The sequence below is a fragment of the Chiloscyllium plagiosum genome, chromosome 20 (genome assembly GCF_004010195.1).
Source record: "Chiloscyllium plagiosum isolate BGI_BamShark_2017 chromosome 20, ASM401019v2, whole genome shotgun sequence".
Lineage (NCBI taxonomy): Eukaryota > Metazoa > Chordata > Chondrichthyes > Orectolobiformes > Hemiscylliidae > Chiloscyllium > Chiloscyllium plagiosum.
The window spans coordinates 12283003-12309860 of record NC_057729.1 but is presented as its reverse complement, the minus strand read 5'-3'; the positions used below and the strand labels follow the sequence as shown (position 1 = coordinate 12309860).

The 26858-nt window shown below is 42.5% G+C and overlaps 1 protein-coding gene across 1 annotated transcript in view; it reads right to left on the bottom strand.

Moving 5' to 3' along the window:
• Positions 1-26858, bottom strand: part of ctnnbl1 (catenin, beta like 1) — a 192568-nt gene that overhangs the window by 73332 nt on the left and 92378 nt on the right. Inside the window, exons 10-11 of the mRNA XM_043710185.1 lie at positions 4825-4973; positions 1312-1493 (exon numbers count right to left, since the gene is read on the bottom strand). Of these exons, the coding sequence (XP_043566120.1) occupies positions 1312-1493; positions 4825-4973 (331 nt within the window). The remainder of the gene's footprint in view (positions 1-1311; positions 1494-4824; positions 4974-26858) is intronic.

The window sequence follows — 26858 nt, the reverse complement described above, 5'->3', positions numbered from 1 at the left end:
GTCAAATGACCTGCTTCCACAATGCAGGGATTTTATGAACTCAACATTATTAGAAAACTTAGGTTTACAACAATATAGCATTCACTGTTCACTACCGGTTTGAATGTATTGTTAATTATAAGATATGGGATTTTAAAGCCACAATTAAAAGATAATGAGAATTCTATTTGAGCATTCTGCTCATAAGTTCTTTCTGATTAAGGCTGTGCATATTCTTTAAACCAGATAAGATTATTTGAAAACATCTATTTCTTTTTCCAAAGGGGAAAGACTGATCGATTTTCAGCTCTGTTTAACAAACTCTAATTAGATTTGTCTCAACTTTTCAAGCTAACTCCAAGAATACAGATGTATTTGCTACTAGCATGACAGCAATGCAGCCACTGAGGAGAACACACCAGTGTTACAATACACAGATTGTTACATTTTAACAAATAAAACCAAATTATATTGAATACATCTGCTTAAATAAAATATAAAATTAAATTTAGGTGTTTTGAAATTTTCCTATTTTAAATTTCAAACATTCTTCATGAGTATCCCAAGATATGACTCTAGTTATCAAGCTTTGCAATGCAGGAAATAAAAACAGTAAAGGACTTTTTTTCAGGTAATTTATCCTTAGAGAATTCAGAATCATGCTTGTGTGACAAGAAGCTAGATCTATGTACAAGTGATTAATTTTAGCAGATAAATTTCTGTGATCATCCTCTTATTTTATTTTGAATTTTGAATAAATTTACATCCAGTGACACTCAAAACAGAACACTATCCAGGACAAAGCAGCCTGTTTGATTGTTCCACTGTGAACCACAATAAACATTCACTCCCCCCACTCTTCTATTGCACAATGGTAGCAGTGCACACCATCTAAACAATGCACTGTAATAACTCACGAAAACTCCTCTTTACAGCATCTTCAAAACTAATGACCTCTACAACTTAGAAGGATGATGATAGCAGTCGCATGTGAACACTATCACCTGCACGTTTGCCGTCTGCTCCCCCCGCAAGCCACACCATCTTGACTTGGAGCTACATCACCATTCCTTCAGTGGATTGTATTCCTGAAACTACCCTATCACCCCTTCACCCCTCAACAGTACTCTGTGGGCATACCTGTCACTGGTCAGCTACTTTCTATTGTGGACTCAATGACCAGTTTACAGCCGTTCAAGGATGCTGTTGATAAAGACGTGAAGGGAAATTAGGGATGGGCAACAAATGTTGGCCTTCAATCCGTGGAAGAAATTTTTAAATATATCAACTGGAGCGGATGGAAGGTTAAAAGATTATGACCATATAGCTCACCTTCATGTTCCTTTTCTGTCATTCCAGCCTTCTTCATTTTCTTTGGCGTTTTCATGAAAAGGGGGAATATTGTCCTTAGTCCAAGAATGTCAACAAACTTGTGACAGTTGTCAGATCCTTCAGGGCCAATCACAGCATGATCCAACACCTTTAGAGCACTGGCACGTGACATTTTCTTTTCTCTATAAACATATCAATTACGTAACATTGATTAAAACAAGTGAACAACTCTCATCACGTGCAGTGTGCATAAATATTTTTGAAGTACAGTATTTGAAAACATGATATAAATCTTAATCAAGGTCCTCAGTTTAATAACACCTTACTCGAAAGACACCTCAGTACAGCAGTGTTAGCCTGGACTTTTATGTTCAAACCCTGAAGTGGAACTGAAGCACAAGAGCTGCTATTTAAAACTCTCAGTCAGTAAACCACAACAAAAATCAAACAATATATATTCTAATCACCATCCTTTTGCATAAAATGTGCTAGATCTGAGAATTTCTTCATCCATCCTACTTTTGTTAAAGCAAAATGGTACAGGATTTATTTGTTCATTAAATGAGGAGTCATACAAACATCAGCAACGTATGGAACATAATAATCTTTACAAATAAAGACCGTACAGATAATCCATGTTTACACAAAAATCTCATTAAGAGCAATGTCAGAGCGTTAAACTATGTTACAAATGGTAATATATCAAAATTTTGGAGTTGCTAGCACTCCAATATTTCCGGTATACTAAAATCAATGGGAAATGTCACGACAGTAATGACTAATGCTTATTAATTTTTTTGTTACAGAAATTGTATGGTTACATTCAGCCCATTATATTAAACATTAATGAAAGAATATTTCTTTTGAATATCCTTGAGCACTAGAGCCCACATGAAGTGGTATTGTGGCACTAGATTCTTTTTAATACTAGATTACTTTCAGCTAAAAATAATAATTTCTGAATTCTACATATTCTACTTACTAAATAAAGAAAAGATTTAAAAATCAAAGAAAAGCAGAAATATATCTTCTGTGCTGTTGAAAACTTGTAGAAATATTTACTTTATTACCTTCAATATCCTGGTCAGTTGAGCTCTACACGACCACTCTTATCTGATAGCAAATGCATTTACTCAACTAACATTCAGACTTTTGGAAATCAATGTATTAAATACACTGTCAACAAACAATTTTAGAAATTTTTTTTAATCGTGAACTAATTCCTCCATTTTAGTAGCTTGTTTCAATTGCTTGTAACTTCCAGGAAAATTAAGATGTCTCGTCAACTCTAAGTCAATCAAAGTTGTGGCTGGCCAATTTTGTCTGGGTGGAATGCTCTTTGGCAGGTCAGTGTGGACTCAATAGACTGAATGGCCTGCTTCCACACTATAGGGATTCTACGATAAGGGACGCTGGTCAATTCAGCTTGATTGAACTGTGAATGCTAATGGTTATTTTGCAAGATGGTGGCAGAGTAGGAGCTGCAGTCGGAGCTCCTCTGCTTCGCCTGTTCTTTTTCTTGTTTTCTCTGCCTTTTTTCCCTCTTTTCTGCAGTTTTTTTTTCAAACTTTTAATTCTTGAACTTAACTGGTGGGAATGGAGGTGGTGACTCTCAGACTGGAGAGACTCAGACAAGTCCATATCAGAGGTCAGCATGTGTGGAGGTGTCCTGGGGCCAATTCCTGGAGTGTGTTGGAAGTGGGTCCCAGAGTGGAGGCTGTTGAGAGGACGTGAAGCCCTTGCGACTGCAAGCGAGGCCTCGAGTTTTTAAACTTGGCATGATCTGGAGACTGGGAACAGTGCAATCTGGAGGCTCAGTACTGGCACAGACTTAGTGAAAAGGACTGTAATTCGAGTACATTTTTAAAAAATGTTGTATTCCTACGCTGGACTTTTATTATTCTTTCAATTATGCAACAATACTTAAGTATCTGTACCTAGATATCCTGTACAAAAAATGGTGTCATAAGTGACGACATTACAAAATGTTTCACTGCACTCGAGTGCACATGACAATAAAGCCAATTCTGATTCTAATTCTAAAAGGGATTAAAGGAAGTTAAAGGTCATGAATAAATTCTCATCATCAAGTGTGATATTTTCAAATGGTGAACTTTTCAGTAAGTACTTAAAAACTTATTTAATTTCCCAAAATGGCTACCTGGCAAAAGTGGGGACTACAGATGCTGGAGATTAGAGTCACATGTGTGGTGCTGGAAAAGCACAGCAGGTCAAGCAACATCAGAGGAGGAGAATCCTCCACCAGGAATGAGGCCCTTCACCAGGAATGAGGCTGTGAGCCTAGAGGGTGGAGAAATAAATGGGAGGGGGGGGGGGGGGGGGGGAAGGGGAAGGTAGCTGAGAGTGCGATAGGTAGCTGGAGGTGGGTGTAATGTCGATAGGGCGGAGAGGAGGGTGGAGCAGATAGGTGGAAAAGAAGATGGACAGATAGGATAGGCCATGAGGCGGTGTCAAATTGAAAGGTTGGAACTGGGACAAGGTAGGGGAGGGGAAATGAGGAGCTAGGCACTGAGGAAGGAGATGTGGCTGGTACAGCAGATTCTGGCAAAGGGCGGTAGGTTCAACTAAGCAGGGAGGGTTTGTGCAGACTGTAGTGGTTCAGTGGAAGTTTCTCTGCTGCTGGGCTAATACTTCTCTTGTTCAGGTTCGCCCTGCTCCAGAGATGAGTATGTCTCTGAAGACGATGATTCGAAATTAGTTATATAAGTATGAGGAGATAGTACTCAGTGAGCTGAATGTTTCATGGAATGTGGCGAACTGAAATAAGGCTTTCACATGGAAGTGTGGACTTGAACTCTGTTTAAATGCACTACTCTTTGATTATAACAGTTGGTGGGAGTATCGGTCAGTGAGTTGTAACAGGGCTATAAAGGACCATGGGGGTATGGAAATGGGAACTGCAGCAGATGTTGGCATGGAGGTATGAAGGCCAAGGGAGGTGGGAGCAGAGTCTGAGGTGGCATGAATGGATATACCAATTTTTGGGAAAGGGGAAGGAAGGGGGACAACTGTTGGAGGCATGAGGGATGGGAGAGCTGTTTTTGCAATGTTGTTTTAACAAGCACCATTTCATTGAGACAGCTCTTCCAACAACTAGGAGAAAGTCAGGACTGCAGATGTTGGAGAAGTCAGACTTGAGTGTGGCCCTGGAAAAGCACCGCAGGTCAGGCAGCATCTGAGGAGAGTCGATGTTTTGGGCATAACCTGAAGAGTTTACACCCAAAACGTAGACTCTCCTGCTCCTCGGATGCTGCCTGACCTGCTGTGTTTTTCCAGCTCCACCCTTTTCAACTCGGCCCTTCCAACAGCCTGTCTTCTTAGCCGACTGTTTCCGTTTAGCCCTCGATGCTGCTCTCTGAACCATGCCTCATTGGAATGAAAATTCAAAGTTCCAAGGTATCTGGGAGCTGAGAATTGTCCTGACTCTGCAAAGGAACGAAACACAGGCATACATTTTTCCTTTTGGAGAGATATATGAAACTGTATCTTTACCTGAGCATCAGATTCATGAGTTGTAGTCCCTCCCCCTTCAGAAATCGATCCCTATTTGAGCTCAACATCAGACATGAACAAAGGCTATCAAACAGGTTCTCCATCATCTCAAGCTCCTCATTTGTGCTGGGGTTATGACGTTTGAATAACTAAAAACAAAAGGTTTGAAACAGAACTTTTATTTTTCATATTAGGTGTTGACCAATAAAGCCATCGATATTCAATTGAATAAATCCCAAAACCGGCGATGTGGAAATAGAAAATGTACATTATAGGAATAAAAGGCATATATTTATACAGAGTTCACATCTTCAGAGTTGCAAAGAACTTGGAAGCCAAATAATTATTGCTGAATTGTAGTCACTTGTTTTGTAGGCAATCGCAACAGCTGACCTTTAGAAACAGTATGATTCTATAATGAACAATGACCTAAACAACTAGTTGACTCACAGTGGTAAGTGACTGTTGGAGATGAGAGAACTCATCTTTTCTTTAAGGAGCACAATTGATTCTTTTATATCAACCTGGGTGTTGAAGGCACAGCATCAAGTGAAAGACACTGCTTCCAAGATGCAGTACCATTCAGTCAGGTACAGTATTGTCAGATAGCCAATCTGTTGAAATCTTGCAATGGAACTTTTTATGATCTGACACTACAGATATGTTGCATGCTACAGAAATCTTGCAGTAAGCAAAATTGGACACTTAGATTAAACTGGAGTGAAAAAAAACTTGAAGTGCAGAAATCTCATGTGGTGAGGTCACCGGTTTGTCAGGTAGAACAATGTCAAATATCTGTCTGCTGTACACCGCATCAACATTATTAACACCAAAGACATAGTTGCACAAAATTCTTGCTGAAAGAGCAAAACACTGATTTTAAGAATAGTGATGGAGAAGGGGCTGACATTTTGCTTGGTATGCTATTTTTCAAAGTTCAAGCCTGCAGAAGGCGAAATGCTTTCCAAACCTGTACAGGAGTGGAATCTATGACTAGGCCCTGCAAATTAGTCCTCTTCAGGTACATGTCCAATTGCCTTCACAATGGTTCCTTTACTTCTGACATTATTTCCACATCACTTAAACCACTCTAACCAACAAAAGAATAATTCAGTCATCCTGGTTAATGTTGTCAGCTCTTTAACTTCTTTTTCTATCCAAGATCCTTAAATGCTCCATTCTTACTGACTACCTCATTTATTCACCATTTCTCTTGAGCTCTTTATCGGCTCCTTTCAATTAGTGTACTTACATGACTTCAAATTCTCAATTAGCTTCAAATTCCACCAGTTCAACTTTGGTTATCAATTTGATAACTTTCCCTGAAAATTTTCACAGACTAATTAACTTTTGCAATATTAGTATTTTGGAAGATTCTGAACTGAACTTCTACAACCCGCTGAATTTAAGCATATTACTAAGCAGTGGAAAGGAAACTAACTAGGATTCCCTTAGTAACTACGAGTGAACAGGGAAGAGCCCAGCGCCGAATCCCTGCTCACCTGACAGGTGAGGGAAATGTGGCGTATAGAAGTCCTTTCTCTGACGATGCCAAGACGCCCAAGTCCTCCTGATCGAGGCCTAGCCTGAGGCCGGTGGTGGTGCACGGCTCGTCGGGACTGTGTTTTCTTGGAGTCGGGTTGCTTGTGAATGCAGCCCAAAGCAGGTGGTAAACTCCATCTAAGGCTAAATATGGCATGAGACTGATAGTCAACAAGTATCATAAGGAAAAGTTGAAAAGAACTTTGAAGGGAGAGTTCAAGAGGGTGTGAAACTGTTAACAGGTAAATGGGTGGGGTTCACGCAGTCCGTCCGGAGGACTCAACTCGGCAGCTCTGGTTGGTCACGTCGGGGTCTGGCGGATCTCCTTTGCTGGGACTGCTCCCCGCGCAGGTATGGCTGTCGCCGTGAGAATTTCCTCCACTGGTGGTGCACCACGACCAGCTTTGGGTCGGCTGGGAAAGACGGTGGCTTTGGGAAGGTGGCTCACCGCTCCGTGCGGAGTGTTATAGTTCCCTGGCACCATCCGTCGCTGTACCCCCGGAGTCGAGGGAAGGGACCGCTGCCACGCCCTGCCGCCCCCCCCACCTCGGGGTGTGCGTGGAAACGTGTGTGGCGAGTGGGCTCGCCGTGCTCCCGGTGGGACTGTCGACCGGGATGTTCTGTCCTCAGTGCACCCTAACCGCATCCTGCCACTGAGTCGGGCCCCGCCACGCCGAGCTGGCGCCAGAGGTCTGCGGCGATTTCGGTAACCAACCCTACCCGTCTTGAAACGCGGACCAAGGAGTCTAACATGTGCATGAGTCAAAGGGCTGTAACGAAACCCCATGGCGAAATGAAGGTGAAGGTCAATGAGGATCGGTCGAGGGGCGCACCACCAGCCCGTCTCACCTGCACCGTCGGGGAGGTGGAGCATGAGCGCGTGCTTTAGGACCCGAAAGATGGTGAACTATGCCTGGGCAGGGCGAAGCCAGAGGAAACTCTGGTGCAGGTCCGTAGCGATCCTGACGTGCAAATTGGTCGCCTGACCGAGGCATAGGGACAAAAGACTAATTGAACCATCTAGTAGCTGGTTCACTCCGAAGTTTCCCTCAGGATAGCTGGTGCTCGTTCCACACGCAGTTTTACCTGATAAAGTGAATGGTTAGAGGTCTTGGTTCCGAAACGATCTCAACCTATTCTCAAACTTTAAATGGGTAAGAAGCCCGACTTGCTGGCTTGGAGCCAGGTATGGAAAGAGTGCGTACAGTGGGCCACTTTTGGTAAGCAGAACTGGCGCTGTGGGATGAACCGAACGCTGGGTTAAGGCGCCCGGTGCAGACGCTCATCAGACCCCAAAAAGGTGTTGGTTGATATAGACAGCAGGACGGTGGCCATGGAAGTCGCAATCCACTAAGGAGTGTGTAACAATCAACTAGCCCTGAAAACGGATGGCGCTGGAGCGTCGGACCCATACCCGGCCATCGCTGGCAATGTAGAGCCCGCGGGGGCTAAGCCGCGACGAGTAGGAGGGCCACTGCGGTGAGCCCGTGGGCCCGCCACAGGTGCACAACTTGGTGGTAGTAGCAAATATTCAAACGAGAACTTTGTAGGCCGAAGTGAAGGGTTCCATTTGAACAGCAGTTGAACATGGGTCAGTCGGTCCTAAGAGATAGGTGACTGCCGTTCCAAAGGGACAGGCAATGGCCTCCGTTGCCCTCAGCTGATCGAAAGGGAGTCGGGTTCAGATCCCCGAATCCAGAGTGGCAGAGATGGGCGCCTCATGGAGTCCAGTGCGGTAATGCAAACGATCCCGGAGAAGCCGAGGGAAGCCCCGGGGAGAGTTCTCTTTTCTTTGTGAAGGGCAGGGCACCCTGGAATGGTTTGACCCGAGAGAGGGGCCCATGCCTTGGAAAGTGTCACAGTTCCAGCAGCATCCGGTGAGCTCTCGCTGGCCCTTGAAAATCTGGGGGAGATGATGAAAACCTCGCGCCGGGCCACACCCATATCTGTAGCAGGTCTGAAAATGTGTTGCTGGAAGAGCGCTGCAGGTCAGGCAGCATCCAGGGAACAGGAGAATCGACGTTTCGGGCATAAGTCCTTCTTCAGGAAAGGCTTATGCCCATCTGCAGACCTCACTTTCTCCTCTGCAGCAGGTCTCCAAGGTGAACAGCCTCTGGCATATTAGAACAATGTAGGTAAGGGAAGTCGGCAAATCAGATCCGTAACTTCGGGATAAGGATTGACTCTAAGGGCTGGGTCGGTCGGGCTGGGGTGCTAAGCGGGGCTCGGCACGTGCCATGGCTGGATGAGGCGCCGCCCCTCGTGGGGGCAATTGGCGACTCTGGACGCGCATCGGGCCCTTCCTGTGGATCGCTCAGCTGCAGTGCCTGTCGTCCTTCCATGGCAGGTGGGTGGGTGGCCTCGGCTGGCGCCTAGCAGCTGACCTTAGAATTGGTGCGGACCAGGGGAATCCGACTGTTTAATTAAAACAAAGCATTGCGAAGGCCACAGGTTGGTGTTGATGCGATGTGATTTCTGCCCAGTGCTCTGAATGACGAAGTGAAGAAATTCAATGAAGCGCTGGTAAACGGTAGGAGTAACTATGACTCTCTTAGGGGATCTTGGGGTATGTGACTACAGAGATTTTGTTGGTTGGTCTCCCAACTGTGCCTGAGTAGTCACCTTCACATTTGTTTTTATGTATTTTTATCTACTGTGATGTTGATTGAACCAGCACGTGGATCCCCCCCGGTAATGGCCTGGATGAGGAAACTCTATAATGGGTGAGTTGTTTTCGTTAACTCAGAGCGGTTTTGTCGGTGCGGATTTTATCATTGATTTTATCATTGATTTTATCCAGTGCTGATTTTAACTGCGATGGGCAGGGCAATTTTAACTAATTCTTCCCGTTGCTACAGTATTACTCTTATCAGGCTGGCGAATATGAGCTTGAGAAGAAATACGAGACGGCTGTTGACCTTCGGTCATTTTTGCGTTAAAATCATGTTAGCAGTGAGGCGATTATGCTAAACTCCTTAATCTCCGGTTGGGTGGGAAAGCGGGAAAATAACCGCCCCACACGGTTGCTATTGGCGGCATTAGCCAGATAAGGAATATGTCGTCTGTTTGAACCCAAACGGAAGATACCTTAACAGTACTCCCTGTTAGGCTGTGTTCGGGCAGGCACGAAACAGCCAAGTTAGTGACAGAGAGGGATAATGACAAAATCATATACTCCTGTGAGAAGGCCCCTCTAGGAGCAGAAATTTTAGACACAAGGATATTTTATAACACAAATGTTAAAGGGTCTATGGATTTTATTAACTGCAGAGAGCATAGAGCTGGGGAGGTAGGTACCTCCAATGAGCCTGTACTTATAGAACCAACACCAAGCACTAATCGTAAAACAGACGTAACATCAAGTATCCAATTGATAATTTTCAATGTGAATCTTGCTTAATCTACTATAATACAGTAGCACAGTTAAGGAAATATATAAAAACTTATAAAGGAGTAAATTCTGTAAAAATTAAATGTAGTAAATGCGACCACGTAGCAGGATATCAAACAATAGCGTGTCATTATCCTAAGTGTAGAGGAACTAAACAGGATCAAGTTGACAAGATTTATCAGTGTGATCTTTGTCCCCTAAAATTTAGTTCAGCGATTGGACTAGGGCAGCATGAAAGACATAGGCATGCTGCCCTCAGGAATGAAAAGAGAAAACAGAATAAAAAGACTAATAAACATAAACAGGATAATCAGGTTAACCACGAAGTGGAAGCAAAACTAATAAGGGAATCTGGACCGGTGAAGAGATCAATAGATTAATTGAATTGGAAAAACAGTTCATCGGTCATAGATTTATTAATAAAGCAATCACTGAACATTTAAACGTAAAACCCCCAAACAAATTTCAGATAAAAGATTAATTAATAAGCAAATTAATAAAGATAAAGATAATATAACGGGAAGAAATGTAACAGATAAATCTATAAACAGTTATAGGGATGAAGATATAGAGGATGATGATCATATAGATATTAAGATAGATAGAGAGGAATGTGAGAATGTAAAATTAGAAGGAGTAAGTGAGGATAGTAATTATAAGAATAAAGAGTCAATTAATGATCTTCTTGAATTAATTGAGAATGAGATAAATAATAAATCAAAATGTAATAATACTAGGTTTAATAGTGACGTTATGGAAGAGACACTTAATAGAACATTGAAAACTGATAGAAATAGGAATAGGAATAGAAAGAAAATAATAACTAAAGTTAAAAAAGAGACACAACCAGGCGTAGATATGATCTAGAAATTAATAACGCCAGAAGAAGATTTATAAAAAGGTAAAGCAAATATAGAGAAGTTCAGACACTATTCAAGCATAAAAGGCAATATTTAGCGAGGGAAATAATGGGTGCAGCATCGAAGTGCAATTGTCCCCTGAATAAAAATGAACTAGAAATGCATTATCTCAGCAGATTGGCTATGAGCAACGATAAGTGCAACATTGGAAGCTTCGCCAAATATGAGAATATTAATTTAAATAATCCCTCCCTAGTCCACCCGGTCACTGTAGATGAGGTCAATCATGGTATATAGCGATGGACACAAAATCTGCAGCTGGTCCAGATGGAATGGGAGTTAAAGATATTATTTTAATATTCAATAAAGATAATAATATCATCCCGAGAATTTTTTCTGTTTGTATTAAGACCTGTACTATTCCAGATTGTCTCAAAGTAAGAGAACGCTTCTTATCCCTAAATCCAATTTTAAAAAAAGAGGAATTAAAACAAATAGATAATTGGAAGCCCATCACCATTGGCCCAATATTACTGAGATTATTTACAAAGATAATGACTAAAAGATTAAGTAATAGTATTAATTTAAACAAAAGACAGAAAAGATTCCTGGAGTGTGTAGCCAGGTGTAATCAAAACATTAAGATCCTAGAAAACATTATTAAAGGAGCTAAAAAGAGGAAATGAGAATTATCGGTAGTATTTATTGACTTAGCAAAAGCATTTGACTCACTCGGACATAAACATATAATTAAGGCCCTAAATAGAGAGTGTCAGTTCCAGCAGAATTTATAAAAATGATCACAAGTCTATATTCTAACAATTAAACAATAGTCGAGGGATACAAATGTAAAACTGAAAAAATTCCAATTTTAAAAGGAGTCAAACAGGGTGACTCTTTGTCACCCATCTTATTCAATATAGCACTGGACCCTTTAATTAGCATTCTGGAATAAAAAGAAAGAATTTTTTTTAGATTCGAACGGTGACACATGTCACTGTTCGTCACTTGCATTTGTAGATGACGTTGCCCTCGTAAGTGAAACTTACGAGGGCATGTCAAATATGCTAAAAATTATAGAGAAATTCTGTAGAAATATGGGACTGGAAGTAAATGTAAACAAAACTAAAGGATTCCATTTCATATGTAAAAATAAATCGTTTATATATAATAGTAGGGAGAATTGGAAACATGATGGGAATAAAATTCGATATGTTGAGCCTGGTGAAAACGAAAAATATCTGGGAGCCAAAATAGATCCATGGATTGGAATAGGGCCCAAAAACTGGGATGAAATATTAAAACAGTGGATGGAAAATCTTAAAAAGTCATACTTAAAACCCATCCAAAAAATAGAACTGTTTAAAACTTAGTTTATTCCCAGAATGAACTTTTATTTAACTCTGGCCAAAGTGTCGCAGAATTACCATGTCAAATTGGATGCGATGATAAGAGTCTTTATAAAGGAAGTCCTGCATATACCACAGTCTACTTTATTCTCAAAATAGAGATGGGGCAATGGCCATAAATAAATTGGAGGTCACAATCCCTATAGCAATTATTAGGAAATATGAGGCGTATGAGAGATCAATAGATAATGTGCTTCAAGAATTGTTCCAGTTTAGTGGATATAAAACAGTGGATAAAATTAGAGAAATAAGTAATTTAAAAGTATTATCTGAAATTTGGAATCCTACAGGAAGAACTTCAGCATGTGAAACCAGTATGTCAACCAATATAATCGAGGAAGGGGATATTAGAAGTAGAATCAGTGATAATTACAATAAATGGAAAGATTTGGAACTGAGGAATTGGATGGCAATGCCCAGCTAGGGGACGGACATCCAGTACTTTAAAAACGATAAATATTTAAACAATTGGATGAAAATTTGGACAAAAATTAAAACATCGAAAAAAAATCTTTATCCGACAAAATCTACGTTGGCATACGGAAGACCCAAATCAGAACAAAAGCTGTAGATGCTGTGGATTAACAACTGAGACGATTGTGCACATCCCTGTGGCGTCCAGCTATGGAAAACTTCAGAATTAAAAGGCACAATAAAATCGTTAAATCATTAGAGGAATATGTTAAAAAGGGCTGGACTTGTTATTTAGAACCACGTATAAAGGTTAAAGAAAATAAACTGTGGATCCCAGACCGAATAATTAAAAAGGACTTATCAGTTATAGTAACAGACATCACTGAGATTTGAGAACGACAAAAAATCATTAGAACAGGCATGAGAGGAGAAGACACCAAATACCAGCACTTGAAGGATGACATTTTGGATATGACAAAAGGAAATAATATCACATTCCACGGATTCGTCATGGGTACAAGGGGGAAATGAGTTGATAAAAATAGCGAACTTATGAAGCTAATTGGAGTTACACACTTCAAAGCCTTTGCTCAAGAAATGAGTGTCTTACTACCTCACTAACTTCCGAGCTCTTAAGTACTTTTAAGGACCCATAACATTATAATTTATACTCTCTTTTTTATAGAAATTTTATAGTGTTAGTTGTTAATCGCCATTTTAAAATTCTCTTTTTGATTTTACATTTTAATGATCTTAATTTTAAGTTTTAGTTAGTTTTTAAATAATGTTTTATTAATAAAGTCGATTTAAAACAATGGTGGTGGGTAACAAATAGGGTGTTAATAATAAACTTCACTTCAACAATACAACAAATGCTGCCAGCTTAGGGTTTTAACCTGTTGGTTTTATAAGTCTGGCTCACTCTCCGCTTGGTGGTTCTGTGTTAATGATACTAATTATCCGGTCCCTGTAACATCATCTGGCTGCGGTTGAGCTAGATAAGGGTTGCCTTATACGTTGATGAGCGTCGAATTAAAACTCGAAATAGGCACAACCCATTCATGATGGCGAGTGATTTGTAATAGCCAAATGCCTCGTCATCTAATTAGTAATGCGCATGAATGGATGAACAAGATTCCCACTGTCCCTACCTACTATCTAGCGAAACCACAGCCAAGGGAACGGGCTTGGCAGAATTAGCGGGGAAAGAAGACCCTGTTGAGCTTGACTCTAGTCTGGCACTGTGAAGGGACATGAGAGGTGTAGAATAAGTGGGAGGCTTCGGCCGCCGGTGAAATACCACTACTCTGTCGTTTTTTCACTTACCCGGTGAGGCGGGGAGGCGAGCCCTAAGGGCCGGTGAGGCGGGGAGGCGAGCCCTGAGGGGCTCTCGCTTCTGGTCGGAAGAGCCCGGGCGGCCGGGCGCGACCCGCTCCGGGGACAGTGGCAGGTGGGGAGTTTGACTGGGGGGTGGTATACCTGTCATACCTCGTGTCCCATGGAGCAGAAATGCAAAAGCTCGCATGATCTTGATTTTCAGTACGAGTACAGACTGTGAAAGCAGGGCCTCACAATCCTTCTGACCTTTTGGGTTTTGAGCAGGAGGTGTCAGAAAAGTTACCACAGGCTTGTGGCAGCCGAGCGTTCATAGCGACGTCATTGTTTGATCCTTCGATGTCGGTTTTTCCTATCATTGTGAAGCAGAATTCACCAAGCGTTGGATTGTTCACCCACTAATAGGGAACGTGGGCTGGGCTTAGACCGTCGTGAGAAAGGTTAGTTTTACCCTACTGACATTGCGTTGTTGTAATAGCAATCCTGCTCAGTTGAGACGAACCGCAGATTCAGACATTTGGTGTATGTGCTTGGCTGAGGAGCCAATGGTGCAAAGCTACCATCTGTGGGATAATGACTGAACGCCTCTAAGTCAGAATCCCACCTAAATGTAACAATACCCTAGCGCCGCAGATCACTGGTCGGCCTAGGATAACTGACTCCAGTCGGTGCGTCGAGCCATTCGATTCTGGTCTGGAGTGCGGCTGTATGGGCGCCGCCTCTCTCCTTTAATCGCGCCTCATGTTCATGGGGAACCTGGTGCTAAATCATTCGTAGACGACCGGATTCTGGCTCAGGACTTCGTAAGTAGCAGAGCAGCTACCTCACTGCAATCTATTGAAAGTCATCCCTCGTGCACACGGTTACCAACCATGTGCACGAGCATTTACTCCCACGCACGTTCGTATGCACCCGTCCGTTACATCGGCTTTTGCTCGGGCCCCATATTGAACCCGATGCCCTGCCAACCGTTCCACACCCACAAGCGCCTGTCCGGGGATGGCGGCAATGGCAGTCAGACCACTGTCGAAGTGGGATGTGCTGTGCTGAGCTGAGGGCGGCGGCTCTGAATGTGTGTTGGGGGGAGTGACACCGGCAATGGGGTCAGGCTTAGGGTGAATGTTCGGTTCATGGCTAGGGATAGGGTTAGGATTAGGCTTAGGGTTAATAATAGGGTTCCTGTTTTGGTATTGTTTAGGGTGCATTTTGCAAGGGGGCAAATCCATAGCTTCAGATGGACTTTGAGACTTCCAGGCTTGGTAGCTCCGCCGGATTTGATCCAGCGGTTCTGCAGACGGCCTGGCCTTCGAGGGCGGACTGCCCTCCATGTTCCGGCCGAGTTTCAGCAATTTCCAATTGTGGGTAGTGCTCCAAATGGGGATGGGAGCGAATGAGACCGCTCATACCGACTTTAACAATTCAGGGTTAGGTAGATCAGCCGGAATAGATCCGGCGGTTCTGCCGACAGTCTTGCCTTTGAGGGCGGAGAGTCATCCAAGTTGTAGCCGCGTTTCAACGATTTCCAATCGTGGGAAGTGCTCCAAATGGGGATGGGAGTGAAAGGGACTGCTCATACCGACTTCGAGACTTCCAGGCTGGGAAGCTCAGCCGGATTTGATCTTGTGGTTCTGCCGATTGCCTTGCTTTCAAGGAAGGAGTGTTCTCCAGGTTCTGGTCGCGTTTCAGCTATTTCCAAACATGGGAAGTGCTCTGTGGGATGGGAGCGAATGAGACTGGTTATACAGACTTTCACACTTCAGGGCCGGGTAGCTCAGCCGGGATTAGATCTGGCGGTTCTGCCAACAGTCTCGCCTTCGGGGGCGGCGTGTCCTCCGTGTTCTGGCCGAGTTTCAGCCATTTCCAATCGTGGGAAGTGCTCCAAATTGGAATGGGAGTGAATGAGACCGCTCATACTGACTTTGAGACTTCCAGGCCAGGTAGCTCAGTCAGATTTGATCTGGTGGTTCTGCCGAAGGTCTTGCTTTCAACGGCGGAGTGTCTCCGGCATTCTGGCAGAGTTTCAGGTATTTCCAAACGTGGGAATTGGTCTCTTACATAAAAGGGACATGGGTCTGAAGAGGTGAAGTGAGTAACCAGCACAGCTTAGGAAAGTGTTCGAAAGTTCTCAAATGTGTGAAATAAGTTACCAGGAAAGCTTCGAAAAGTGTCTGAGAGTGCCAAATCTGTAACCTGAAAAACTTAGAAAAATGCCCGAAAATATTTAAAAGTGTGAAGTGAGTAACCAGGAGAACTTAGAAGAGTGTCTGAAAATGAGAAACCAGTAACCAGAAAAACTTAGAAAAATGTTTGAAAGGGTAAAACGAGTAACCAGCAACACTTAGAAAAATGTCTGAGGACCAAGCCTGGCAAACCTGGAAAGAATGCCCAAGCATGTGCGCCCGAAAGCTGGTTGGGAGTTTTGAAAATCGTCCTGAAAAGGACAAGTCAGTAACCAGGAAAAAAAGGACTTGGAAACATCTTCTGAGAAGTGTGAAAAATATTCTAAGCATCAGCAGAGGAATACACCAAACCATCGGAAAACATCCGAAAACTCATGACGAAAATGTGTTCCGAGTTGTCGCAGGACCTGGGGAAATTCAGCTCTGCTGTTATCCGGCCGTCATTAAGTGTCTGCAGCCCGAAAACTGAAACTTTCTCTGTCGCGGAAGTCCGGCCGCGGTAAAATCCAAACAGTTTTGCGGGGATTGAGTTCGAGACTGAAGCACTCGAATTTGGAATCCAGGCCCATTCAGAGGTACTGGGCATTAGCCAGCTCCCAGAGATTTCTAGGAACACTATTTTTAGAACAAAACGGCAGCACGGGACCACTTTGAAAGGCATCCAAAAGCGGTTCCATGGGCAGAGCACTTGAATAGCAGGTCTGGGCGCATGCTGAAGAGCTCTCGGAAGTCTAATTGTTGACACTTTGTCAAATTTTTGACAGACTTACCCAACTCTTTCCATCTGTTCTAAGAGTAAGTCAGAGGCCTGTGCGGAGGTCAATTGACATTTTTGGAGGGTGGGAAAAATCCATATCGACTCAGGCCATCCCTCCACAGGCACTGGTTTAAATATAAAAGCGAGAATTGCAAGTTGCTTGGTTCCCTTGGGTGTTGCCAGGAAGGATGCGGGCTGACCTTTGCCTGTGCATTCCCAAACCCTCGAACGCTTAGTGCAGGCCTCGTGCGCTGCAGAACCGGTTCTCGAAAATGGCATGAACACCCTTGCCTCCCAGCTGTGTGATGGCTCTGCCGTCCTGCGGTGCTCGTCACCCAGGTTTCCTCCCAGACCTGCGAGCATGGTGCAAGGGATGACCTCGCTGCGGTCTACAACTCAATCGATCTGGCACTGCCCATCCGGCGTGGGAGGTCCCTTGGCGGGCTGACTTTCCTGTTAGAGGCCGGTGCTCCAGGCTGAGTGGTTCCTTCCCGGTGCTTTTGGACGCGTGCTCTCGTTTGTCAAGGGTCACAATACCACGGCAGGGTTGGGAGAGCTGGCACCCCTCTGCCTCCGAAACGGACTCTCACACGATGCTCTGGTGAGGCCGGGAAGCTGCAGCTTTGCAGAGCCAGTGGTCCAAAATCGAGTGTTTTGGAGTGGGTCCCGGGAACATGCTTGCCCGTACACTGCCCTTGGTCCTCGAGTGAGGCTTTGTGTGTGGGGCTCTTGGCATCTCTCTGTTTCCCTTGCGTGTCGACCCTCGGAATTCCATTTCTCTCAGCACTGTGCTGGACACGAGCCGGCTAGAGGAGCCAAGGACGTGGAGCTCCCACTCTCTCCTCTGAGCTTGTGCACACGACTGGTTTCGGCTGGCGGGTGTTCACCCTTTCTTCCACGAGGGTGACTATCCGTCTGATCCGTCGGGACCGGGGTGTCTTGCTTTGGGGTCAGACGAGAGGCTAAATTTCGTAACAGTTGAACCCGGCGCCAGGTTGACTTATGGAGGGTGAGGCACGGGCGCCAGTCAGCCGGTGGACAGTCTTTTGGGTCCAGCTATCTGGTTGATCCTGCCAGTAGCATATGCTTGTCTCAAAGATTAAGCCATGCATGTATAAGTACTCACAGATGGTACAGTGAAACTGCGAATGGCTCATTAAACCAGTTATGGTTCCTTTTATCCACGTAACGTTTTGAATGATCACTGTGGTAATTCTAGAGCTAATACATGCAAATGAGCACTGACACATGCGGGGATGCGTGTATTTATCAGACCGAAACCAATTCGGGCTCGCCCGGCAGCTTTGGTGACTCTAGATAACATCGGGCAGATTGCAAGACCTCGTGACGGTGACGACACATTCGAATGTCTGCCCTATCAACTTTCGATGATACTTTCTGTGCCTACCATGGTGACCATGGGTAACGGGGAATCAGGGTTCGATTCTGGAGAGGGAGCCTGAGAAACGGCTACCAAATCCAAGGAAGGCAGCAGGCACGCAAATTACCCACCCCCAACTCGGGGAGGTAGTGACGAAAAATAACAATACAGGACACTTTCGAGGTCCTGAATTTGGAATGAGTACAGTTTAAATCCTTTAATGAGGATCTATTGGAGGGCAAGTCTGGTGCCAGCAGCCGCGGGAATTCCAGCTCCAGTAGCATATACTAAAGCTGGTGCAGTTAAAAAGCTGGTAGTTGGATCTTGGGATCGGGCTGGTGGTCCGCCGCGAGGTGAGCTACCGCCTGTCCCAGCCCCTGCCTCTCGGTGCTCCCTTGATGCTCTTAGCTGAGTGACCTGGGGGTCGGAAGGGTTTACTTTGAAAATATTAGAGTGTTCAAAGCAGACTGGTCGCCTGAATACTCCAGCTAGGGATAATGGAATAGGACCCTGGTTCTATTTTGCTGGGTTTCAGAACTGGGGCCATGATTAAGAGGGACGGCCGGGGGCATTCGCATTATGCTGCTACAGGTGAAATTCTTGGACCGGTGCAAGACAAACAAAAGCGAAAGCATTTGCCAAGAATGTATAACCTTCAGAACAACGCTTGCTCTTGGCTCACTAAAAACCTGCGTGTCGTTGCTATTTCCAAATTTGAGTAATTCAATGCCCTTAAAAGGAGTCATTTCCTGCTATTTTCAGAAAATGTAACTTGGTCTAACACTGCTGCTTGTGTCTCATCCCACATCAAGTCAGACTTGTGTCTCAGACTCATGTGCTTTAGTACACTTTAATATTATTGTTCCAATCTGAAAATCTCACCATGGCCCTTCGCATCAATTTCTTTAAGTTTTGGTAGCCCTAATATTTCCTCAAGTACAATGCTCCTCCACATGTTCACAATTTCTTTGCCATTACCTGGCAGTTGGGGATGCCAACAGCTACTGTTGAAGGAGCAATAATTCCCAATTGCTTCACATTGGGATATATAGCTGGTAGATATGCTTACTCTCTGCTTTCTGCCAGACAGCCAAGCTTCTATCCATGCTAACACCTTGCCTCTAACACCACGTACCCTTACCTCACTCAGTAGCCTCCTGTGCAGCACTTTGTCAAAGCTCTTCTTGAAGTCCATGCTGCTAGAATTCCTTGAGGAAGCAATGAGGAGGTTAGACTAAGGAGAGCCAGTGTATGTTATCTAGCTAGGCTTCAAGAAGGCCTTTGATAAGGTGACGCACAGGAGGTGACTGAGTGAGGTAAGGGCACATGGTGTGAGAGGCAAGGTGCTAGCATGGAAAGAAGCTTGGCTGTCTGACAGAAAGCAGAAAGTACGGATAAAAGGGTCCTTCTCAGGATGGCATCTGGAGACAAGTGGTGTTCCACAAGGCTCAGTGTTGGAGACAACAACATTTCACTTTATACATTAATGATCTAGATGAAGGAACTGAGGGCATTCTGGCTGAACTTGCAGTCGATACAAAGTTAGAGGATCAGACAGCATTGAGGTGGCGGGGAGGCTGTAGAAAGTGGGCAAAGAAGTGACAGATCGTGTACACTGTGGGAAAGTGTGAGGTCATGCATCTTGATGGGAATAATACAGGCATGGACTATTTTCTAAATGGGGAGAAAATTCAGAAGTCTGAAGTGTAAAGAGACTTGGGAGCTCTAGTCCAGGATTCTCTCAAGTTAAACATGCATGTTTAGTCAGTAGTGAAGAAGGCAAATGCAATGGTGGCATTTATTTTGAGAGGACTTGAATTTAAACGCAGCCTTCTGAGGCTCTATAAGGAACTGGTCAGGATACATTTGGAGTATTGTGTTCAGTTTTGTGCCCCATATCTCAGGAAGGATGCTCTGGCCCTGGAGCATGTTCAGAGGAGGTTCACGAGAATGATCCCAGGAATGAAAAGCTTAACATATGAGGAATGTTTGCAGACTCTGGGTCTATACTCGATAGAGTTTAGGTGAATGAAGGGGGATCTACTTCAAGTGTACGGAATACTGAATGGCCTGGACTGAGTAGATGTTGGCAACATGCTTCCATTGTTAGGAGAGACTAGGACCCAAGGGTACAGCCTTAGAGTAAAAGGAAGATCTTTTAGAAAAGAGATAAGGAGAAACTTTTTCAGCCAGAGAGAGGTGAATCTATGGAATTCATTGCCACAGAAGGCTGTGGAGACCAGGTCATTGAGTACATTTAAGACGGAGAAAGATAGGTTCTTGATTATCAAGGGGATCAAGGTTTATGGGGAGAAAGCAGGAGCACTGGGTTGAGAAATGTATCAGTTGGAATTGAATGGCAGTGCAGACTTGATGGGCTAAATGGCCTAATTTCTGCTCCAATGTCTTCTGGTCTTATACATTATATAAATAAAAGCTCTTTTAGTGCTGTGGTAGTGTCACTTCCTCTGGGCCAGAAGGCCTGAGTTCAAGACCCACTTGCTGCAAAGTTATCATAACATGTCTGAACAGGTTAATTAAAAATATCTATAAATATAGTTTTAAGCCAAAGAAATTTACTAGCATTAGCAACTCACCCCTCAACCAACCACCATTTGCTGAGACAGATGGGAAAATTTGGCACTGTATTAACATAAAATAATTTTAAATTATCCAAATGACCTGCGTATTTTATTTTAAAAATGCATCCAAATATGCATTTGTTTCTGGATTATTAACGATTGTAAAAAAAAGCAAAGACTGAATGTGTGGCTAAATTACAGTAAGCATCAGGCAAAAAACTCACTTTGAAATGCAGGTCAATATCGCCACACAAAGCGTTTGGTTTTAGTTTTTTTTCACAGAATTATGAATGTGTTTGTGCTGCCTCCTCCAGACATGAAAATCACTTAATTTCCCTATTGATTAAATGTACTATGATTTATTTTGATGTACTTATTTTCAAAATTCCTTTAACATGTCATGCTTCCAACTTGACATTTAATTTAGCAGTAATGGTCATCAGGAAAACTGTCTTTTTACACGCCTAATTACAATGACGGATACAGAAGCAGCACTACTAATATCACAAGATGTTAAAGACTAACATTGCAGTATCTTCACTCTAAATGGCTCATCACTTTTAAATTCACATAATAGCAAAGTTTTCAAGACATCCTTTTCTCTTTCTCCGATTTTTAAGCATGGCGAAATAAACAATTAATGGCAAATTAATAAAATCATGAACGATCCTCTAAACATTTAAGTGGTCATTGTACATTCCTGATCAATCACATTTTTACCTTTCATATTCACCACCATATGTAGAATTCATCAGCGTTGCTATGCTACAACAAGCAAGCATGTACAAGTGAAGTTTGTGCCGCATAATCAGTCAATGAAATTACAATTCATGTAATGCACTTAAAGTCTTTCTGTTCAGTCATTTTCCCATATCCAGCTGGGTCACAAAATTATAGAGAAAAGGCCCAAATCTTTTCCCCATAAATGTAACTGCAGGTTGTTGAAGGCATAGAGAAGTGAAAATGTTGTGCTACAAAATGTACGTTCTAAACAGGTTTGCTTTTGAATATCTTTGATGCAGAACATTGTGGCAGTACGGTGGCTCGGTGGTTAGTTCTGCTGACTCACAGCACCAGGGACCTGGGTTAGATTCCAGCCTCATATCTGTGTGGAGTTTGCACGTTCTCCCAGTGTCTGCGTGGGTTTCTACCGGGTGCTCCGGTTTCCTTCCACAGTCCAAAGATGTGCAGGTCAAGTGAATTGGCCATGCTGAATTGCCCATAGTGTTAGGTGCATTAGTCAGGGTAGTGGGAATGGGGTCTGGGTGGGTTACTCTTCGGTGGGTCGGTATGGACTTCTTGGGCTGAAGGGCCTGATTCCATATTGTAGATAATCTCATCGAATCTAACATAAACTGGATTGTCTTCTAAGTAAGGACTGTAACGGTTTAAAAGGTTATTTTTCATAAAGCATCTGTAAGGACGGTCAATTCACTTTTCCATTTTTAAATCAAAGAATCAGAGTTATAAAAAAAAACTTCTATACAAAAAGTAGCTACGTCAACCAAAGTTTCTTCCCCAAAAGACTCAAAGCCAATAAGCAATTCATTGGCATGTTTCTCCAATCAGAAAACAGTCGTCATATTGTGAAGAAGTTTTAAATCTCTGTCTATGAACAAAGGGAGTCACAAGGGAGGAACATGGATCCATGCAGCCAAGTTTTTAGAACAGAAAGTTGCAAGAGTGCAAGACTAAGAATATAGATGTTGAAAGACAGTTAGAAGTCATTTTGGTTAAAGCAAATAAGGTGACCCAATGATGTCGGGGGCATTACACATCATGTTGTTTGTATTATGTGAAGATATTTTGCACAAATTGAATAAGACCAATCAAAACTGCAGTTGTGAATTTCAAGTACAGGGTAAATGCTGTATCCATGGAGTTGGTTTCTGTAGTTTCACTTACGCATAGGTTTACCGCAGCCTGAACATACTACATGGAACATTCCAGAACCAGGGACCAGGGGGCTGCCGGGAAGGTAAATTTCCCATTTAAATGAACGGGTTCGCTCCTATCTGTGGTTCCAGGCTTGCGCGATAGTGTTTGGAACATATCCCCTGCAGGTACAGGGGGATCACTGTATTGTCTCAAAAGGTCTGTGCTCTATTCACCCGCAATAATATTGAAAGCCCAGGTTTGGAACATAAACATCTGATTGGAGTCACAGGAACCACAATTACAACAACTCCAGATATGTTGTGCAAAAATAGTTAACACGAAGGTTACGTGGATGAGGCCAGAAATAAATTTATTTTTGGGAATAGGTCCCGGAAATCCTGCTTTCAACATTAACTATGAGGATGCTGTAAGTAGAGACGATCAATGATTTTAAGAGATGTTTCAAAAGCTCTTAAGGTGTCTAGCAGATACAGGAGACTGGGACTGACTTAATTGCTCTCCAGAGGGCTGTCTTGGACTCAATCGTCTCCTTCTGCAACATTACAATTCTATGATTAATGCCACTTAACTCAGAAAAGGTGCCTGCAGTATACTGGATTTGCAACATCAAGCTTACTGTTGGCTACTGCTGACATTTTACTAACTCAAGGCTATTAATTCTGAAGGAATTTTCAAGCCTTTGTATTTTCATGGGCAAGTTCAACAATCACATTTGATTAAAGTTGTCTGTTGTTCAAGCATCATAATGCCACAGTTTTATATTTTATATTTTAAGCATTAAAAGCTGAGACGGGAAAATGGAGTGGAATTCTGTAATTTAAACCTCCAAGATTACAAGAAGTGCTAAATTATTAACCCTTTATGCAAAGTAGAGTCAGATGAACATATTCTAAATTAAGAAAATGTTAAGAGAATTAATCAAAAGAAAGCATGAAAAGCAAGATCACCTTAAGTTCAGGAGCAACATGGAGATTTCCAAACCAAAAGACATTATCTATTGGCGTTCATTTAAGTTTTATTCATGAGCAGTTGCTCGACTTTCTAGAAATAAAACAATGCCATAAAAAATGGTTTATAAGGATAAAACAGTCCTCAGGGTATTTGGATATTATTTGTAGCAATTTGCACTTGAAGTTGCCTCCTCCATGATGCAATAAAATTCAAAACTTCCACAATGACACGATTGTCTAGGGTACAGCATGCAATAACAATCCTTCAGAAACTCCAAGGATCAATGGAAGAGAACTCACACCTGTCCGATTCCTTGCACAAGTCGCAGTAATTCCCTTCCTTTGTATGAGTGGATGCTCCAAAGGTGGCAGTTGGCCCAATGACAGTCAGTTGACAGATATACAGGATCTCACTCACTCTTGAATAATCATGCAGATACCATGAGCATGCATTTAATCAATATACATTATGTATGATCAAAGTGATTTGGGTATTATTGTTCCGACATCCAAAGTTCAATAGCCTTTAAGACTGTGTTTTGCTTTGTGAAGAGTCCATGTTGCTCTGTACAAGAGTTTGAGTGTAAATTCTAAGTTAGCATCCAAGAGAAATATGTCAACTAACAAGTTACATAATAAATTTTAAATACATATTTCCTATAAATCACAAACTAAGACAGATTCAAACTTGTGTCAGTAATCACAGCAATAAACCTTTTCTGAGGTAAGAGGAAACAAATAGAATTGTGACTTACCCCAGGGAAAAAAAACATTTTGAAAGCAAGATAGATGATTATTTAACCATTTAGGGTGTGAATTCCTTACAAGAATGGTATCTCGACAATTGTCAAATCATAATGACATGGTAATGGAATGGGAGAGGAGCAAAGATAGCATTCTTTCCTTGAGATGAAAACTTCAACACTTTTCAAACTGCATTTAGCCAGCAGCATAAATATATCAATTCAAAGTTTTGCTTAAGTAAAAATCAATTTAGTTGAATGGAATGGTTGAATTGAGGCTAGGTTTATAATCAACCATTCCAAATGAAATATTTGAGTAGAAAGAGCGGAGTAGAACAACATTTCAGCTGGTAGATTCAGGTTTGTATCTAATGAAGATTGAAAACCTAACAGTCATTAGCGTTTACTCATTATGCAGTTGAGATATCAAGTATAGTACAGAGCAATCATAAAATTGGAGTGATTTAAAGCCAGAAATTCAGGATGTTGTGACATGGAGGTAAAATACATCATTTGAAGCTCAAGTGTTTAATGATAGCTGAAGAAAACTAGATAATATTGCAGCCTTGATTCCTTTAAATGTTGGCTGTGGCAATAATTGCTGAAGAGTAGCCAACATTATCAATGCATATTAATCTTCACATTAAACACCAGTATCACTTCTTCTTAGTGCGTAATTCGCAGACATCTACCATTACTTAAAAATATGCTACAGCATTAAACAACTGTCAGATATGTTGCACCAAATGCTACATCTAATACTTAAAGCCCTGAGATTTTCAATAACACCACACTCCTCAGGCAGACAAAATAAGCTACCATGGAATCCAGAGTACCCATCACACCTACTTTTACAGTTTCCATGGTTATTCTGCTAAACCTGAGAACAGCAAAGCTTGTGTAAGACACATAATTTACATACAAGTTTACAGCCCACTTACTGCATTTTGAGATGGTAGCACAAGTCCTTATTTATCCCACTATTTGCAATTCATGTTTCATTTATCCCCAAAGAATAATTTTTAGCTGATATTGCAAAATGTTTCATGGCGTTCATGCCTGCAGATGGAACTGTAGGCAAATTAGATTTGAATACTTTGCTCTTTTAACCAGAATCAGCACAGCATTTCAGTCTCATCAGGCAAACCTTCACGTTAATAAGCAATACTTCTGGCCAGTTTCCCAAAATAGAAAGTGAAACCTCATCCTGAAGCCAACTTTATATCATACAGCAGTAGTCAGTTTCTTTATTTTCTAAACAGCTTGTTCAGAGACGTTATTATTAACTTCTGGAGCAGGGTGGACTTGAACCTGGATCGCTTGGCCATGGTTTTAGGGACACTACCACAGAGCACCTCAAGATCAGAAGTCATTTTTAATCAATCCATTCATGGATGTTGCGGCAAGTGTTTTGAGCAGGTGGGACTTGAACCCAGGTCTTCTAGCCCAGTAGTATAGACACTACCACTGGGCCACAACAGCCCCAACAGCAGAAACCATTGCTTTCAAAATCAATTAAATGCATCTGAATACAATCAATTAAAAAGCATTTGCCACATCAATAAATTGATAATCAAGGTCACATACAGCATTCCAGCTCAAAAAGAATAACCAAACAGATATCGTGGACAGTATTAAGAGTTTGAAGTAGCTTGAATGTTGAAATTATGGTGAAAACAATTGAGAGATTGAACAGATGTTATTAATCATCTTCTATAATCTAAGCTAATTGCTTGGTCTTGTTAACAGCATACAGTGAGGACCAGGATTGGGGTCCAGCACAAAAGAAGCGTGACATCACAGAAAATCTAAGTTCATTTGTTGGTAATACCTGTTAATTTCATTATTATACGTTACCTTTAAATGAAAGGTAAATAAGAAATATTCTCCGAATTAAAAACTAAACGACCACTAAGAAATTTAAAATCAAATTAATATCTAAGTAAATAAAATAGAGGTGCAAACTGGCCATGGCACAATGGCCGAGGGACCCATCCCAGAGGAGAGAGGGTCTGCTGTGGGAATATGAGCAGCAAGGAGCTCAATTAACAAGCAGAACCAAAAAGGTAATAATCTCCAGGTGAATACCTGAGCCATGGGCTAAATGACATGATTCAACAAGATTAGAGAGTTCAACACAAGGCTTAAAGTTGGTGTAGGAGAAATGGGTTCAAAATCATGCTACACTGGCACTAGTGCTGGGGAAGAAGGAGCTGTTTCGATGGACAGACCACCTGAATCATGCTGGGACCAGAGCTCTGGTAAATCACATAACTAGGGCTGGAGATAGGGTTTTAAACTAAATGGGCTTTTGACCGAAACGCCGATTTTCCTGGTCCTCGGATGCTGCCTGACCTGCTGTTCTTTTCCAGCACCACTCTAATCTAGACTCTGGTTTCCAGCATCTGCAGTCCATGTTTTTAACCCAATGTAGAATGAAGCCAACCAGGGAGCAGGATATCTTGGATCCGATAATGGGTAATAAATGATAATTTAATAAATGACCTCAGGAGGAGGAGATTGGAGGGGGTGGGGTGGATGTTGGGACATGTGGAGTAGGAGGTCCGTGATGTGTTGGGGGGAGTGGGGGA